We start from the raw sequence: 19,591 nt of genomic DNA, 5'->3' as shown, positions 1-19,591 counted from the left end.
CACAGCTCTTCTCCCTTTACTCTCCACCATATCATAATTATCACATAAGTAGAATTGTTAGCCTTGGCCTTTGTTTCTGCACGTGTCACAACCATAAAACCCATGGAGCCTAATGGGTACGTCACCCTGGAATTTGGCAATTGACAGAACTCAGCACGTGCAAAGTAAAACAATTAAAATTAGTACTTGTTGTGGTGTTAAAGTGCCATAAAAGAGTAAAACAAAAGAGAGATGCTCTTTCCCTGGCGTACCCAGCCCTGCTGTAGCGTCGGGGTCACGAGTGGTTTAATTCTACGTATGAGAAACTATTTTACATGCTGTGACATTTATGTGTCAGTTTTCACACCCAATCTCTGCCAGGCACTATTCATTTCCTACCAGCTCTGTCCCTATTTGCTTCCAGATAAAGTTTCCCTCCCCACCTGTTGCAATTCCATGTAATTAATTGTACCTGGGCACAAGCACCACCCGAGCCAGCAGCAGCTCCAGCAGGACCCGGCCATGTTGCTGGGGCCCTGAGGAGCTGGCACTGGGGTGTGCCCTGCTCTGTGACACAGCAGCAGTGCCTGGCAGCCAGCAGCCCCTCTCGGGACACGGACACCTCCCAGAGCCCACTGGCACCATCCCACCCTCCCAGCACCCAGGGAAGCTGCCCTAAATGCTCAGCATGTCTGAATAAGCCCTCGGCGGCAGCGCAAGGCAAGGCCCTGAGTCAGCTCTGCATGGCCACCCCTAACACACAAAAATAGCTTGTTTATTCCTCCTGAGGTATTATTTTTACACCAGGAGTACTGGGTGGCCATGGCTGTTTGCTGCTGCTGGTCCCAGGGAGGCACACGGTGGGGCCAGGTGCACGAGTGCTGCAGGGTGCTGGACTGGGGACATGCCCACCCTGCCTGACCCCCTGCCTCGGGGCAGAGGGGCTGGGACAGGCCCATGAGAGACACCTACAGCCACTGCCCCCTGCCAGCCGTGCCCAGCACGCAGGGAGAGGCACTGGCCAATGCCTCCAGGCTGCCCCCGGAGCTCCAGAGGGAAAACCCTCTCCTGAGCAGCTCCTTCGACTTCCCATCATCCAAAGGAAAGCCCTGCTAAATCCAAGTGTGCCCGTGGTTTCCAACGAGGCAGGAACAACTCCTCTGGACACAGGAACACACCCATAAGGCAGGGGTAGCTCAGGACAGCGCTGCAATGCTGCCCTGGCTGCACCCGTGCCAGGTGTGCTCACATCGTGAACCAAAGTGCAGCTCTCCCTCCACAGATCAAACAGTCCACAGTGCATTCCTGCAGCATCCAGGTAACATTCTCCTGGGGTTCACAGTTCTTTATAAATCCTGGCTTTAGTGGAAATAAGTCCAACAGAGTGAAAGTGAACATCCCTGAGGGCCACAAGTAACAAATTAAGAGGCAAGTGGGAGCAGGATGGAGCGGAGTGGGACAGCGGCAGAGGAAGCTGCTGGCAAGTAAATATTGCCCAACACGACAGCAGGATTGGGGAAAAACTGACAGAGTGGAATAACAGGAAGCTTAGTCACTTCTGGACAAAAAAAGCGAGCATGTGAGCGGGGCGGAGGGGAGCGGAACACCGGGATGGATGGGAGGGCCAGGACAGGAGCGGCGCTCCAGAGGCAGGGCAGGCACAGGATACCCTGCCCTGGCCAGGGGAGGCTGTCCTGGGTGCCCTGCTGCACCAAACCCTGCACACACACAGCAGGGTCCTGCACAGGCTCCCCCAGGGGAACTGTGACCCCGTTATCGCACATAGCCAGCTCCTCCTCAGCACAGAGAACACCCCAACTGCTCGGCTTGGAGTGGACAAGAAAGCACCACCAACAGCCCCCGGAGAACAGTGTGCTGGTGATGGAATTACCATGGGTCTGGTGGCTCTCAGGCCAGCTGGTATTCAATCATAGAGGCACTTTGCAGAAGCCTCAGGAGCGGGGAGGAAAGCTGAAAAGAAGATCAGATTTCCCTGATGGCAAGGAAAGTACCCATTACTGTTGAAATATGGTCTGCCCGTCACTGATGAGGGGATAACAGCACTGGGTAAAGGGACTAGAAAAACACAAACCTAAGATTTTACTACATCATCCAGAGAGGCAAGAGAAAAGACAAATTTGAGGTAATGAGAAGCTACATAAAGAAAGCCATCAAACCATGGCCAACTGATGACAAGCTTGAGTAACAGTTTTTTACTGCTTAGGCAAATGAGGGAAGAAAAAGATATAAATAACAAAGGGTACAGCAGAAGAGAAATAAAAAAACTTAAACTAACTTTATAGTTCAAAAATTCATACAGGGAGACTCAATCTAAGTAATTCAGACTTCAGGGACAAAAAAAAATGATACCAAAAAATGCTGATGTATTCAACATCAGAAGGCAAACAGAGAGTTAAAAGTCTTTAACAAAGAACAAATTGAAGCAAGCAAGAGTAGGAAAGGGAAAGTGTCGTGGGTAAACAAAGGCTGACACATCAGGTTTGTTTTACCTTGCAAGTGTGCGACAAGGCCCAGTAAAAGCTTCCTAACCAAATAAACACCCTAGCAGTCCCTGCGGGAACCACTGGGAGCAAGGGTAGGGCTGGAGGCCCCGCTGGGACCTCACATGCAGCACCACCTCCACTGCGCCTCTGGGACACACTTGTCACGTTTCTTTAAAAAAAACAAACCAAGCCCGGCTCTGAAGCATTAACAGCTCCCTGGAAAACCAAGCAGGAGCAGAGGACACCGGCCGGGCTGGGGGCAGGAAGCTCCGTGTCCCGCGGAAGCCAGCAGAGCAGCGGCACAGAGGAGCACGCAGGGCACGAGCACCGTGTGCTGAATTTCTCACCTGCGGCTCAGCCATCCCCACGATAACCAGGCAGTGCAGGCTCCGGCCTCCCTGCCCTCGGGTCAGTGTCCAGCCCCACCCCTGACATGCCCACGACATGATCCAATAATCATTAACGCTGCACATGGAATCATTAACGCTGCACATGGAAGCGCCAACCACAACTGGAAGTTTCAGCCCACACCAACGCTGAACCCCTTGCTCAGCTCTGTGCTGCACTGCTCAGGAGGGGAAGGCAGGACAGAGGGCTCAACAGGCCCTGTATCAGTCACAGGTTCTTTTCTCATACAGCTCAGGAATAATTTCCTGCACTAAGTGCTTTCCAGGCCTCTTAACACTGATATTGCAGATCAATATTTCACAAAGACGAAGCTGTCTGATGGGTGTGTGCACTCATTTAAGCATCTCTAACAGGCAGTGCTGCTGTAACTACACACTCTGCACCCCTGCTACCTTCTACCCCAGAGGTTTGGCCTTGCTCACTTTCCACATGAAACAAAATGACAGCAAAATGACAGAACAAAGACCTACTGTAAGGCAGTGTGCAAATAAAGACAGTATCTATCTGCTCTGTCCGCACCAGCGCAGTGCAAATACAATTACAGCTACCAGGAAACACTGCTTGCTCTCAGGAGCTCTCCAGCCTCCCTCTGTTAAAGCCTCTGCATAGGCTTTGCTTCTAAAAATGCAACTCATTGCTAGAACAAATACTCACACAAAGCAGGACCAGGTGAGAACCTCTGTGTGCTCAGAAATGCGGCTGCAGGGTGAATATTTGATGCAAAAGTCTTGAAAAGCTCAACTCTGTCAGTCACACACTGAGGAGAAAAACGCTCAGAAAAGCTTATGAAATAGGTGACAATGACACCAGAGGAGCAGAAAGCTGTTTTCAGGGTCTGTAAGGCCTCGCAGAGCTCGTGGGCATGCAGGAACACAGAGGTGCAGATCCACCTGCCCTTGCCGCGCTGTGAACAGAGCAGGTCAGTGCACACAGACTAGTGGCAAACACAGGTGGCAGGATTTATCTTGCTGAGGTTAAATAACCACAAAACATGCCGAGCACTGCTCTGTGCTCAGAATTCCCTTTGATAGTTTAGTTTCACAGGGGCACTGACACCTGCCCTGTCCTGCCCCAAAGCAGAGCTGTGCAGTGCTCTGCTCCTCCCAAGGGCAGCTCGGCTCCCAGGCCCATCCCAGCAGGAGGAAGACACAAAACCCCAGCCCAATGGCAAAAAGGAAAGAGGAGTAGTGTTGTTTTACAGATGCAGACTTTCTGTAGGAAGCAGCATTGTCAGGAGGAATTTCTTTACAGAAAGGGTGGTCAGGCATTGGCAGGGGCTGCCCAGGAGGTGACGGAGCCCCCAGCCCTGGAGGTGTCCAAGGAATGACTGCATGTGGCACTCAGCGCTCTGGGCCGGGTGACAAGGTGGCAATCAGGCACAGCTTGGACTCGATGATCCTGGAGGTGTTTTCCACCCTAAATGACTCTGTGGTTTCTGCTCCTGGCAGTCTGATGTCGTCGTAGGACATTTCGGCAGTGTCACTACCTTGGTGCACACACTGAGCTGCAGGAAATGCCACCTCTGCAGATACTGTGTGTGTGTGTGTGTGACCTGAAGACTCACACACTCTCACTTCAAGTGTTCAGCCACATAGCTGGTGGGAAATGAAAAACTTTCCATGTGTGGGAGCCAACTGAGCTGATGAAACAAACAGGAACATTCAGAGGCAGGACTGGCGTATCATGATCTCATTGCAGAAGCACTTTTTCCCCAAGTTCAGCATGTGTGAGGCAGAATCAAAGCTCCAGAGATGAGAGCATCAGCCTCGGGGCTGGGCTGCAGGGCTGCCTTACAGGTGCTTGCTCTTCAAAAACCTAAATTCTCTTTTAATATAGTTCACTTAGATCTGTGAGAGGAAACAACTTGTTTGTGAGTATTGAAAGGAAATAAAACAAATATTGAATTCCTCTCTTTTTCATGACCTTTTTTTACATGAGACTTGACTCACTCTAAAAGTAGTAAAACAGCAAAATAATGAAATAGAAAATGAGAATGTTCTACCCCACAACCTCCCTACAAAGACACAAGCTGACAGTGACAGCTTTGCCCACCATTACGCCCAAGAGCTCAGAATTCCAGCATTCCAGGGAGCTGGAGATGTGCTGTTCCCAGCAGCTGATCCTGCTCTTCCCTGGCACCACAGCCTCAGGGAATCCCTGCCTCTGCAGCTGCCAGGGCTCAGACAGCTTCTACACAACATCAAGGAGCAGAAGCTGAACCAAGTAATTTGTCAGGTCATCAAAACAGAACTTGAGCAGTCACTCAGAAACACTTAATTATTTGTGATTTAAACAGAACAGAGAAGAAAGAATGGAACAACTACAGATGGTGCTGGACAACTGACCCATGGCTGTACTCCAGACAATGATAAAATCCAGCAATGCTTTCCAAATTTTAAATATTAAATACAACTGTATTTTTGGCAACTACAATTTTAAGTTTTTTTAAGCATAAAGTAGCTTCTTAATTCACAAAAGGTCTTTGCAGTTTCTGAATGCTCCTTTTTGCGTACAAACCCAAAGTCAACACACAAAACACACAGCCTGAAAAAAACCTGGAATCATCATATACACACAGACATACATTATATATAAAATACAATGAGCACACACACATACACAGACAGTCTACGGTGTGTGTGTAGCCCAGAGCAGAACAGTTGACAAGTATAACAAATAACTTCAACCTCCCAGTGTTGCTACTTTTTCAGCGCCTAATTCCTTAGGTATCTAAAATTACCAGAAACATCTAAACCATAAATATGTGACAAATGCCGTGTAGAAATATTTTACATTGTTACAAACATTAACAGTGTCTTCAGCCAATGGACTAAACATGGACAGGAGACCTTGCTTCCCTTCTGATTTTCAGCACTGAACTTAATGAAGCCAAGTGCTAAAGGATTCCAACAAGGCAAAACAGAGGTGTGCTTTCCTCCACAGTTAAAAAAAAAATCCATCAGCAAGTGTTATTTTTCTCTTCAGATATATTTAATCATGCCAGTAACCACGTTTGGAACTAGGTGCAAAAGACCTGTTGCAAAAAGCTGGCAGAACCTGGGAACAAACACATTTTGTCAAGGAATCTTGGAGCCTGCCTGCACACTACATCCTCCGATATCTCCTGATCTCCCTGGCTTGTGCTTTGCTCTCGCTTCCCCATCCCCTCCCATCTGCTCACAGAGCTCAGAGCCCTCTCTCCTGTGTTATCTGCCAGGTGCTATAACAGCATCTGACCTCTTCAGCCTTTTGTCTCTCTTCTGTCCCGCCCTTTAATTTCTTTCTCTCTTCTGCCTTTGTCTTCTCTTCTACTTAGAGACTTAATCACCTTTACCACTGTCATAAAAAATCCCATTTCCTCCTGTTCAGTGCAGCCATGGAGAAAAACCCAAGCCCTGTCCTGCCTGCAGTGAGCTCGCTCTGTGCTGCATGTCTGTTTTGCCAGCTGCAGCTCCACACACCGTCACTTGTGCAGCAAATGCCCAGCCTGGGGAGGTGCTCCCTGGACTGACCAGCCCCACCACACCCCTCCAGTATCACCTGGAAATTTAAATCACAAATTAATTTTTTTACTATGAAACAATTCCTTGTGTTCCACTGTCAACAAGAGCTTTGCATTTTAAGGTACTTTACTTGGAATTAAAGCTGCCATATCCATCCATCCATCCATCCATCCATCCATCCATCCATCCATCCATCCATCCATCCATCCATCCATCCATCCGTCCATCCGTCCCTTGCATGCCTAGCCCAAGGGAAGCACCTCACTCTGCTCCACGAGTGCAGACACGAGGTGCAGTCAGCAATCAGCCAACAACAGGAGTAAATAACAACTAGTAGACAGAAAGTACTGACTCTTGTTTCCTCTAAGGAGTGTTTAGTGAGAGGGAACTCTTTAACCCTTCAGTTTGCCCAGGCAGGGGCTTTCCCAGCTCACCTGCACTTTTATCTGGTTACAGCCACTGCAGACATCCAGGCTGTCTCCTGACTCAGCTCACTGCAGGGAACATTTTACCAGGGCACCAGACAAGCAATGGTATGTAAATGCAGATGATTTTCTGAAAAAATCATCCACCCTACAACCAGAAAGCAACCAGAATTGCAGGCACAATTTCCCATCTACAGCAGGCTGTAGACACTGACTGCACTGTAAGAAAGGGGAAGGGACAGCAGAGCCAGCAGCCCGTGCAGCTGCAGCCCAGCCTGTCTCTGATGGCACAATGTGCTCCGAGCTGCTGCCTGCTGAATTCTGCACAAACACACTGCCAAGTGCACTCTTCCTTTCCACTCAGTATTTGCTTCACCAATGTCAGTTTACAGCGAGCCCCAAAGACCCAGAAAACATTTCATTCTGCCTATTCTTTTCAAAAGACTTCAGTTAAGTGTGCACACTTGTTCCTATATAACAGAACCAAGTAAGAAAACCTGTGCTGTTCCTGACTTTGCTGTGATGGCTACTGCACACCTAAAAACCTGCCAGGCTCCTGGAGGGAGTAAGAACCTCTCCCTGACACAGACAAAGCTGGAAAGATGCTCTCAAATTAACAAAACACAACCTCCTCCTCACCCAGTATGAAATACCAGCACTGAACCAGTACAGGATTTTAGACTGAATCCCCGTCTAAAGATAAAGAGCAAGCAGAAAACAATGAGTTTTACTCCTGTAAAGTGGTAGTTACCTACTACACCTGCAGCTACCCTGGCTTTGCTGCCTGCTCCTGGACTGTGGGGTTTTCCAGCATGTCCACACATAAATGACCCTGTCCCCCAGGGACACCACAGACCCCTCGGGCCTGAGCCAACTCCTGCCCATGACTTGCCCCAACCACAAACTGCCCTGCTCCATCCCAGATTCAATGGAATGTTTGCCCCTCCTGGTCCCACAGGTATGTCCCTCAACAGAGGTGGCCCTGCAGCCAGCCACCCTCCATATCCTCACAGCTCCCTGTCTATGTCAGCTGCCTCCTGGTCCAGTGGGCACATGTGGGACAATTTCCATACTGTGCAATTCCTCTCTTTCAAATTTAAATCTCAATCTCACAACCATTTATGTCTCTATGTAAGCCTGGAATTAACCCATGCAAATTCAGTGAAATCGCACCAACAAAAGTAACCAGCTTTTCTCCCTCCCAGAACTGCTCCTCTTTTCAAACAGCACTCTCTCTCTTTTTGCTAACTCTCTGTACTATTTTGCCAAGTTAGGAATGGTCCAGAGAAATCTGGAGCTGAAGCGAGTCTTTCCAGGAACTTGACAGGACTTGAAGTGCTCTGAGATGAAGCTGGATCCAGACCTGTTCCCCCAGCCGGCCCCTTCCCCGTCCCGCTCCTGTCAGCAAACTTGGGAGGCATCATCAGCATTCTCCCATCAGAGCCCACCAGCCCCTTCTGGAAAGACGGAGAACTTCTTGGGATCTCCAGGGCTGAGAGCTGAGAAGTCTATCCAGGGAGTGGAGTATAACGAAAAGGCAATCTGAGGAAGCAGCTTGCTAGTGCCAGGGTGAAGCCCTCCAGAAGCACTACACTGGATTTCTTCTTCTTCTTTAAAAATCCACTTCATCAGATCTATTTTCCTTTATTTGATCAAATATTGCAGTTGCTTTCAACTACCTCAATGTGTGTTCTGCATCAGTTAAATCCTGAGATGTTTCCTAATGAAGAGGATAAGCCATAAGTATTTCAATAAATTCAACCATGAATCCGAAGGTTTTCTTACTAGCATAATCCTGTGTTTCAGGACCTGACAATTCAGTGTTGACTTAAATCTTATTTCAACAGCAGTAATCCTCCTAGTGGCACTGTGAAACGGGGGACAAGACAGCCCTCTGGATCAGGATAAAAGCAGCTCTTGTGATTTCCTGGGGGTGTTTGGAGTGCTGCTGAGCAGCCCTGGTGCAGGAGCAGCTGAGCCCAGCGCGAGGCACTGCCGGGAGCACAGCCCAACACAGGGCACCAGGGAGGGCTGATTCTGGCCAAGCCCAAACCCCAGCTGCTCTCTCTCTGTGGGACGCCTGGGGCTGAGCACTTGGAGGGAGGGCTGTGGCCTCGCCCTGGCTTTGGCTGCCCACCTGCAGAAGAGGCTCCTTCCCAGGCACGGACACGGGAGCAGCTCCTGGCAGGAAGCGCAGACTCCTAAGCAGCACCCGGGGCAGTAGTTCCTAAATAACATCCAGCTGGGCTAACAAGGCTCTGCAGTCCCAACAAAGAAACACCAGCATTTCTCCGAAGTCAAAAAACAGATGTGATCATTCCGTATTGAATGTAATTTGTTGCTTCCAACAAATTTCAGTGAGCCTTGGCAACAAGGCATCTGTATTTGGAAAAACAGACACTTGGGGTCATCCTGGGAAGGAGACAGGCCTCACAGGATGCTCCTGATAACTCAGTTAAGATTTGGGACAAATGTCTGAATGTTCTTGACATGAGGCTTTCTTATTTTTTGCCTCTTTACATCTTCTCTGCAAACCAGTTCAGAATTTTACTGATTTTGACTATGCCCAGCAGAGTTCCTGACTGTAACAGGAGCCCACGCTGGTTTCTATTATGCACAGCCTTTAAGAAACGACAGGGCAAATGCTGCAGTGCAATGTTTTAATTTCTACTTAATCTCTTTCTGCCGAGGCAGAGCTGAAACTGTAAAATGAGCTGCGAAGGCTGGAGTTAGTCGTAACTCCTCTGTCCAAAGGCCTGATAAGATTTCAAAACACCATCTATCTTCCCACAGAGGAACACACGTGCTTTCAATTGTTTGGTTTGCTAATGGACTATTTGCCACTCCACCTAACAATTGCCCCATTTTCTCCATGTGTTTGCCACTTTTCCCTTTGCTTCCTCTTCTGGAGCTCAGCCTGCTGGCAGACGCACAGGCTGGAGAGGAGAAAAATGGCAAATCAGACCTTAGGAATTTGAACATTGTTTATGTTTTCATTTTTTGCCAAGGGTTACTGCTTTACGAGCTTCCTTGAAATCAGCCATGTGTCCATGTGCCTCCCAGCCCTGAGCCTCACCTCATCCCTGCACCAAACTCCTGCCACTGCCCCGTGCCCCAGGGATGCCAGATACCACACAAGGTAAAACTACCCAAGAACCACCTGCTCAAGTGTTCTGGGTTTCTTCTTTTGCCTTCATCGAAGAGGAATCAGACCCATGATCTGCCATTCTCAACATGATTAGTGCAATAGGCTTATGGGATTTTCTTCTCTTTGTATTAAATGAAATAGAGTCCTTACTCTACACCCTTAAGTAAGTGTCACACAAGGGAGAACAACATGTTAAAAATATCAGTATTTTTAAGCAGTGACAAAGTAGAAAGAGTAGTAGAGAGACTTGAACAACTAACAATTACATCTCTGAGGTAGAAGAAATAAGATGCTCGTGAATTTCAGCCAGAATAATAATAATAATAATAATGCTACATTTATGTATTTTTAAGCCTTCTTGGAAAAAGTGGCAGTCACTTTTACAGAATTCAGGTGTTCTATTTAAAAAAAAAACACTTCTACATCAGAAGATAAAATACTATCATACCAAGTGCTGCTGGGTCTCAGACAAAAGGCACCAGAGCTTCAACCTCAGACATCATCACTAAGTGACTTACACTTCTGGTTTCCATCTTTTTCTTAGAATAAAAAAAAAAACAGAGAAATGTGGAAGTTTAAGACTTTCCAGCTGTTGAAGAAAGAGTAGAAAAAGCTTTTACACTTCATTGGGACACCCAGCTTGAACATGAAGGAGCCACCTTAGTGGGAGCATAGCTTAGGAGACCAAAAGCCAGCTTGGAAGTGCAGCACCCGTGGTGCACATTATTTCCAAAGACATGGGCTGGGACCTGTGCTCATCACAGCCACCGAAGCCACGTGAGATCAGATCACCCTGAAGCAGCAGGTTTGGGAACACAGCAGCCCCCACCCTCCAGAGAGCTGCTATGGGTCTGGGCCAAGCACAGTGGGGCAGTGCCAGGGCAGCACTGGGACAGCACTGGGGACAGCACCACAGGCAGCACTGGGACAGCAAGGGGGAAGCACTGGGGCAGCACTGGGACAGCACCAGGACAGCGCTGGGATAACACTGGGACAGCACTGGGACAGCAAGGGGACAGCAAGGGGACAGCACTGGGGACAGCACCACAGGTAGCACTGGGACAGCAAGGGGGAAGCACTGGGGCAGCACTGGGACAGCACCAGGACAGCGCTGGGATAACACTGGGATAGCACTGGGACAGCAAGGGGGGACAGCACTGGGGACAGCACCAGAGGTAGCGCAGGGACACCCGAGCCCCCTGCCCCTCCTGCTGTGTGACACTTTCCCCAGCACAGGGCTGGCAGTGGCCGCATGGCAGCCTGGCCACAGTGGCGGTGGCCTCAGCGCATCTGCAGCTCCCACAGAATTTGCATTTGACATCCATCTCCCCATTGTTCAGACATCTTTATCTCAGCTTTCAGGAAACGCGGATGACTCATCTATCGGAACATCTGACGAAGCTAACGTAATTTCAAAAACGAGTTCTACTTCGGCTTATTTTTCCAAGAAAGAGAAAGAAGAAAAAATGTTTCAAAATTATGGTAAAAATCAAATTTCTGTTGCAAACCAGTTTCCTGATTTAGGAACTCGAGCTTATTTTTGCTGTAGACAGTCTAACAGGCTTTTATGCATCCAAATTTAGGAAAAAAATCCTACGGCATTTAAACAAGGCAGAGCCAGAGCTGGAGCTGACTCAGCCGCTCCAGCGCATAATTTGAATACACTACATAATCATTCTTGGTTTAAAATTATCCTCCTAATATCTGAGGGCCAGATTATCCCACACACGTTCATCTTGATTCACGCGCTCCCCTAGGCCAGCCCTGCAGGTTCCATTAGCGCTAATTAGACAGCAGGATGATAACATCTCGCTGGGGCTGTCCCAGCCCTGACCTCCTGCAGCACCTCAGAGGTCACAGCCAGAGGCCTGGCTGCCTCTTGCTCCCCACGCTCCCAATTACCACGGGCCAGCGGCTGCTCGTTCTGCTCAGGTAAGGAGGAGCTGCCAGGCACACCCACGGGACGTGTTGGCAACCAGAGAGGGTGCCCAGAGCCCAGTGCCACTGCTCCCACACAGCACAGCAGGGCACCTCGGGAGGCAACGCTGCTTTCCTTGCTCTAGCCCTGCACAGAGCTGTGCCTTCATCTCACAGGAGGGGGAAATAGTAATTTAAAAAACCCCGCGCTTTACCCAAGCTGCAAGTTTCATTTCTGGCCTCTATTTTTGCCTCCTCCCGGCAGGGCAGGGCAGCGGAGCCTGGCTGCGGCGGCTGCGCTGTCCCTGCGCCCGCAGAGGACACCTGGGCCAGGGCCAGAGCCGAAGGGCACTGCACTGCACAGGGTCCCTCCGAGGATCTGCTCCGCCTGCTTCTGTTCCAGGAATAGCCCAGCACACAGGCCAGCTCCGGCTCGGAGGAGTCCTGCCCAGGGCTGCAGCTCTGCAGCACTCACACCTGCCTGACGTCAGCTCACACAGCAGTCACTCCTAAGGCACACCAAGCCTTGGAGCGACACATCACAGCATCGCACAGCGGGCTGGGCTGCAAGGGACCTTAAAGGTCACCTCGTTTCAACTCTGCCAAGATGCAGGAGTTTGTAGAGAAAAATTCAGTGACTAAGTATCTGTCTTATGTTCAAGAGATAATGCAAGAATAGCTGTATAATTAATACTAATACTATATACATTAATAAGAAATCAAATATTTTAACATTAAGGTCAATTTTTCAGCGTGCTGCTATTTTAGTAAAGAACAAGGACATTACATCCATATTGAATTACTGAAAAATTAAAAATTACTTCTGAATGTCCTAACCAAAAATCTTTTTTAATCTGCACTAAAGTATTGACTGACCTTATAAGGTCCAGACAGCGCTGGTGCAGCATCTCCCTAAATTGCTTTTGCAGAACATCTAAAGTCTTCGATAGTGCAGACAAGGTAACTCAATGACTAGAGCTGGTTGAAATTGGCGCACACCAAAACTGACAGAGAGCTGAAACAAAACCAAAACTGAGCAATGGCTTCAGCAATGGGGATTGGACTGGCAATTCCCCAGAGGGGGATATTCCATTTGCTGTTTCCCCAAGGTATTCCCGCGCACGGTACAGCTCCTTAACCAGCCACCCTGCCCAGGGGCTGGGAGCGCTGGCAGCCACAGGCGCCGGGCCCACGGCGGGACACCGCGGGATCCTGCCCCGCATCCCCGGGAGCCTCCCAGCACACAGCAGCTCAGCCACTGGCAAACCTTTCAGCATGAGCACAAGTAAACAGCTCTGGTCAGCAGTGTATTTTTAAACAGCAGATTCTTTCCCAGCTCCCAGCTCGGCCCCTGCGCTGACTCCACAGGGCAGCAGCACACTCCTTTCCGAGGATCCGCAGCAACGCTGTAACGTTACCCACGGTTATCACCCACGGACCTTGCAGTGCTTGGCAAAGGTCAGCCTCAGCTCCTGCATTAAAAAGGGAAGCGAAGAGCCCTGCTGACGGCAGCAGAAGGGCCAGTCACACTGCCAGGGCTGGGGAAAGCAGGCCGGGCCGCGCTCCATCCCCTCTTACACAGACACCAGCTCACGCTGCCACCCGGCTCCAGCACCAGCAGCACCCCCGTCCTGCACTGAGATTTTAAGGCACTTCCAGCGACCACTGACATCATGTCCGGGTCACTCTAGTGGCTGCTTTCCAGCCTTTCGGCAGATCCTCGCCACGAGCAGCGAGGCCAGCGGGGTCAGGCCGCGGTGGCCAGACACACGTTGCTGGGAAACCAAGCCGGGGACACTGCGGGCGCTGCTGCACCAGCAAACCCATGGCGGCAGTCACAGCCCCTCGCTCAGGAACGGCTGAGAGGCTCCGGGGCCAGGCCTGGGCTCTGGCAGCTCCGCCATCCCCACGGTGACACCGCGCAGCCACCGACGGCCACGGCGACACGCGCTGGCACCGCGGGGCTGGCACTCCCCACTGGTACCACTGGCTCTGCTCCTGCCTCCAGCACGTGCTTAATGCATAAAAACATCTTATTTCCACATTTTAAAATTAATACCCTGCATGCATTGTAACTGCTGTATTTAAATAAATTGAACAACAGAGAAACAAACCTTTCAGTATCTGCAAGCTAAGCCACAGCTGGGGGTGATGGAGCATTCCAGGCCTGAGAGCACTGTAGAGCTTTACCCCGTCCCCTGACCAAAGACACTGAGGATCACTGAGGATCTACAGAGACCTGCCATAAGCCACTTCCTGCCCCACTCACGCTGCGCCGGGCCCGGCTGAGCCACAAGCTGCACGCACTGCCCAGCTCCAGCTCCCTCCCAGCACAGCCCTGCCAGCAGCCAGCTCCCCTTCCCGGAGTCGGGCCCAGGGAGAGAAAATCACACTGGAGAAAAAAATGGCAGACTAATTTCTGCTTCTCAGGTTTTGATTCTTTCATGACTCCGCTGGATTAATTCTGTACTGTTTGTGCTGTGAGTCTTTTACATGTGAGGTTACTCAAATCATGAAAAACCAAGAGAAGGAGCTGGGACCTGCACATTTAACACTTACCACTGACACGGCAGCTACAGTGAAACAACAGCCCTGTATTTACGATGCCTAGATGGGATGTGCCTCCTGAAAACCCTCTCTGCTCCTGCCATGCTTGCACATCCAGAGGCACCTTGCCTTCTGCTAAGTGCTGTCCTTCCCTTAAGCGAGTGCACTTGGGAGAAAGATGGGATAACCACAGCAGTGCCAACCACAGAAAGGCAAGCAGGGTGCTCACAGACACCCGAATAACCCAGGGAGGAAAACACTCTTCTAAGGTTCACCATCAGCTGTCCAGGGACACCAACAACCCGCTGGTAGTTACGAGATGGAAACAAATCCTCATATTGCTTACGTGGTTTGTGCTATTAAAAACAAAGAATCCTCACAGTGACTTTGCTGTTTCTACGTGAAGTGCCCTTTATTCCAGCTACAGGCAGGGAATAATTTGGAGGCGAAGAATGAGCCCCTGTAGCCATACTGGAGGATTTGAGCCCCGCCAGATGTATTTTCCCTTCGTTCCCTATATCCTTCCCGTTCCCCTGAGGAAAGCAGCAACACAAATCGACAAGCATCAATAAAATAAAAGCAGCAAAACACCCCACTGCTGGCAGCCAGCACTTGCTCCTGTTCAGCTGCAGGATTTCTCTGGCTACAACTGCTTCTTTCATTAACCATTTATCCTTGAAAATAATGTAATATTTACTCACTTTCAATGAGTCAAAGCAGGCGATTACGCGTCCGTTTTCAACTTGGCAGCTTTTCGATGGGTGTGCAAATTTACATTCCGTGTCTGGTCGTGAGCAAGTCCCCCTTTGGAACTCCCTACACACTTCCAGCGTTAGCCATTTTGTGTCCCGGATCGGTGTGACGCTAACAGCCATCTTTAGATTTTACAGGTAGTTAAAATTTCCAATAAAAATGGGCAAACGGGTAGCTGAACTGATAAACTGGAAATCACGAAAGTGTCACCTCCAGAACACTTTTTTCCCCCGCTCCCTATTTTAAAACAAGTGCGTGTAAAACCGGGTGGCTGCAATCCCGAGGAAGAGCTGTGTCACCAGAGTTGGGAGCGTGGCACCGTTAGCGGGGCTGGGGAGGCCGGGCCGGCAGCGGGAGCGCCTGCGGGAGGGAGCGTGGCCGGGACTAGCCCCGCGCAGCGCTCAGCATCCCGTCCTGAGTGCGGCCGCCGCAAGCATGGGCACGTGGCGGCTCCGGCAGCGGTTCCCGAGCTGCTCCCGGGGACGGCGGCGGGCAGGTGCCTCCAGGCAGCGGGCTCGCAGCGGGCTCTGCGGTGCAATCGGGATCGATTAGTTTGGCATAGACAGATGCAGCAGTTTAGAGCAACGACCGACACCGGGTTTAGGCTGGGCTTTTTCTCCTCCTCTCCTTGGCTTTCGGGCAGCAGAGCTCTGACCTTCGCGGCACACTTTAGTGCACAGTGCAGCGGCGGCGGGGGAGCGGCGCCGGACCCTCCTCCCGGCGGGCGCGGGGCTGGCAGCGGCGGAGCGCTGTCGTCGCAGTCTAGCTGGCAGCAAGCAAGGCAAAAGCAGCGGCTGCTCTAGAAGCGGTCCCAAGCAGCAGCGACGTCAGGAAAGGCACTTCTTAGTACCAACCTGTGGAGAGAAGAGACACGTTACGAGCGGGCGGCGCGGGCGCCCCGCGAGCCGCCGCCCCGCGCAGGGCACTCACGGCTGCGGGCGGCGGGGCCGCGTCCCCGCGCGGGGCCGGGCGGCAGCACCGCCGCGGGCCAATCGCGGCGAGCGTTGCAGCGACACTCCGGGCAGGGAGCCAATGGCGGGGGCCGTCTTATGAAAGGTCGCGCCTGTCAGACGCCGGCCGCGCCGCGCTGCCCGAGCGCGCCCGCCGGGGGCCGCGCGTGCGGCCCGGCGGTACCGGCGAGCGAGCCCGGCCGGGAACGGCACCGGGAACGGCACCGGCAGCGCCCGCCGGCCCTCCGAGCGGCTCGGGCCCGGCGCCGCCTGACCGCCCGCCGCGGCTGCCCGGGGCGCGGAACGCGGCGGCCGAACGGGACCGGCACCGCCCCGTCGGCCCGCCCGGCGTGAGCACGGACCGAGACACGCTGAGCCCGGAGCGGCTCGGCCCCGGCGGCGTGGACACGGCCCGCGGCCCCGGGGACAGCGGCCCTGGCCGCCGGGAGCAGCGCTCTGCCCGCACCGCGCCGCGGGAGCGCCGCCGGCCGCCGCCGCAAAGCCGCCGGGCAGCTGGGCAAACATGGCCCGAGGGGGGCTGCCGGGGTTTCCCTTCATGCCGCCGCTCACATGCCCAGCTCTGCCACAGGAGCCAGGTGCCACCTGCAAATGCAAATCCGGTATAATGAACTACAGCTCCTGTCCCACCTGAGGATCGCAGTGCCCAGAGGACGGAGCACAGGGGGGACCCTGGTGGCACTGCCTGGGACACACTGACAGCACCAGCCACGGGGATTCTGCCAGCACTGCAGCCCTAGCAGCATCCTCTGCCTGCACTAAGGGGAAGACTAGCCCCATCCCCATCTTTCTAAAGATGCTGCTTCATCATCTTCCCATTTCCCACCGCCCTCCAATGCAGGTCACTGACACAGCCCCCAGAATCACACCCCGGGAAGCGATGCTGTCAGCGTGCATGCAAACCAACAGATGAGAAAAAGCTACAGTCTTTTTCTAGGGACACAGTGATCAGAACAACCAACTCCAGGGGAAGGAAAACACACCTAACAGAGCTAATGAGATTACAACAGGCACCGTGTGTTCTTTGCCAGGACACTTGAAACCATGCCACGTTTTTAATCCCTGCTAGCAAGAGACAAACAACGACATAATTACTTGCAAGCACAGGTTAACAACTAAGTGTCTTTGTGGTAAACACAGATACTCATTTGCTTCAACTGCCTGAAACTCTGAAGTTTGGGGTCATCCTGCAGCAGCAGTCACTACTCCTCAGTGCTTGGGATATTGAATTCATAGGTCTTGAAAACATGTTCTGTAACAAATGTCCAGGCAAACCAGTTTGGTTCAGCACTTGTCATGCTTCCCAGCCGTGACAGATTAGCACCAAGAGATCTGAAAGCAGAGAATGTGCTGCTGGGGCGGTGTGCCAGCAGGTCCACCAGATCCACCAGGCCTCCCCGCAGTCTCGTGCAGGAATACCAGCACATCAGAGTGTTTCTGGAAGCCTAAACACATCCGCCAGCCTTCAGTCAAGGTGCACTGCAACTTGTCCTCCACAGCCAAGAGCTGGATGTGTCCTCCCACCATCACTCCTGCACTGCACAAAATGACTTGTGTTCTTTTGTTAAGAACTTCTGTTCCCTGTGAGACCCTCAGGACAGGGTGCTGCCAATGCCAGCAAGAAGGGCTCTACCACAAAGCTGTGGAACAGCTCTGAGCAGGGTTTTCTCCTGTTCATCAGCTTGGTAACCAATCCATACCAAGCATTGATTTTTCCAAACACCAAGAAGAGTTAGAGCAGCAAATTGATGCATTTTATATGCTAAAGCCAATGCAAGTTAAAGGCCACCGTTTCCAAACAAGATATTTCACTCTCATTACAGAAGTAGTCACCCCTAACAAGAAAGGAAAGAGAGCACGAAGGCAGCACCCAAAATGAAAACAGATGAAAACAAGCTTTTGTGCTCTCATATACTGACAGGAAAAATATCCCGGGTAAGGCTCCCCAAACTGTGTTTTACTCCCAGGTTTGTAATAAGTCTTCTGTTAGGATTTGGACAATCACCCACTCAGAGAGAAATCCTACTCCTGCTGAGGTCAGTGACATACTTGTGACTGCACTAACTAATTCCACCCTTCCTTCTTCAGGCTGCCACCCACAAAAAGAAAAGCATTACTCCAAGGAGCTGATGCCTCAAAGGTAAATCTTTAGAACACAAAGAAATACTAGGTGTATATATTGTATGAACAGTTGCTTGAAGAAAAAGTGTTCTGTCATAGTTTGTTGTCTACCTGAAAACAGCCAGAAATGTCAGCTTTAAAAATAGCCTTTGAGCAGAAATAAAGCCTGACGTCAGACCAGAGGTTTATCTTCAATATCCACTAAATAAAGGAAGATGTTAGCATAGAATTATCCTTTTTTATCTGCATAAACTATTTTCCCATCACTTGGAAATTCTCTTGTGATACTCGCTCAGTCACTAAGGAGTCCCCAGCAAGCTTCACATGCTAGAAGATACACTGTCTACAAAACCCAGCCGATACATGTGATGTCTCCTTTGGGCTGCCGCTGATAAGTGGGAACGACTGTAACAAATCCAGAGGGAGAACCATAGGGACAGGACAGAAAAGGATTGAACTTCTTATTTTTCGTTCAGTTAAAACTGATTTAGGGGCTGACGGTTTCTAGACCCCACCTAGCAGAGCAGTCAGTACTAAAGACTCTTGTGATCCACAGGTGGGTTTTAAATTTCACCTTTTGAAATCTGGAAGCATTTGCCACTTGTCTTGGGAATACTGCAACATGGGTCTGGCCAAGGCAGAACCTTGCCTTGACTGAATATTGAGCTACAAGGATTGAAAGCAAATTAAAAAGTGATTCTCAGAAGAGACAGAAGAGAGAAATAACACTGAGGAGTCATTTCTTAGGAGGGTAACAGAGATGACTTAGTTGTCTCCTGAGCTGGGTCAATGAAAATGATTAAGAAACAGCCTCACAAATCAATGGAAAGGTTACCTGGAAATGTCCAAGAAAGTGAATCTGACACAGAAGAGACTGCTGATACTTCCCCTTATTGCTATTAAGACATGTGCAGACAGATTAGCAATGCATTTTCCCCCCTCATTACAGTCTTTGACACAAAAATAAAGTAACTCCCTGCATTGAGAATCGCTCCCAAAGAGGCATTGTTTTCACTGTTCCTGTAACTGGGGTTGCTGGACATCCCTGTTTATCTCAATTCACACACGTCTCTCAAAGAAAGATGTAGAAAGCTGGGCAGGCAAGAAGCCCAGCACTGAAGGAGAAGATGGCAGGGAAGAACGCTATTTTTATGCTTAGAGAAAGTGGAAGCTGAAAACACCAGTCTCAATGACATGAGAACTGTCAGCAAGAACAGATAATTACACAACGTGAATTCATCCTCATGACAATGACTCTAATGAGATAGGAAATGGAATAAAATCAATATTCTATTTACACTGACAGGGCAGTCTCAAA

The 19,591-nt window shown here is 50.7% G+C and overlaps 1 protein-coding gene across 9 annotated transcripts in view; it reads right to left on the bottom strand.

The window, feature by feature from the left end:
• Positions 1–19,591, bottom strand: part of MBNL1 (muscleblind like splicing regulator 1) — a 65,747-nt gene that overhangs the window by 31,288 nt on the left and 14,868 nt on the right. For 8 of the 9 annotated variants that reach the window (XM_030954191.1, XM_030954190.1, XM_030954189.1 and 5 more), the window contains exon 2: positions 15,133–16,038. The exons of the other annotated variant lie outside the window; for it this stretch is intronic. In XM_030954191.1, coding sequence (XP_030810051.1) covers positions 15,133–15,306 — 174 coding nt within the window. In that variant the 5' untranslated portion in view covers positions 15,307–16,038. The remainder of the gene's footprint in view (positions 1–15,132; positions 16,039–19,591) is intronic. 9 annotated transcript variants of the gene reach the window in all.

Source organism: Camarhynchus parvulus, chromosome 9 (assembly GCF_901933205.1).
Source record: "Camarhynchus parvulus chromosome 9, STF_HiC, whole genome shotgun sequence".
Taxonomy (NCBI): domain Eukaryota; kingdom Metazoa; phylum Chordata; class Aves; order Passeriformes; family Thraupidae; genus Camarhynchus; species Camarhynchus parvulus.
Note: the sequence above shows the minus strand (reverse complement) of the source record. Positions and strands in the feature narration are given on the sequence as shown.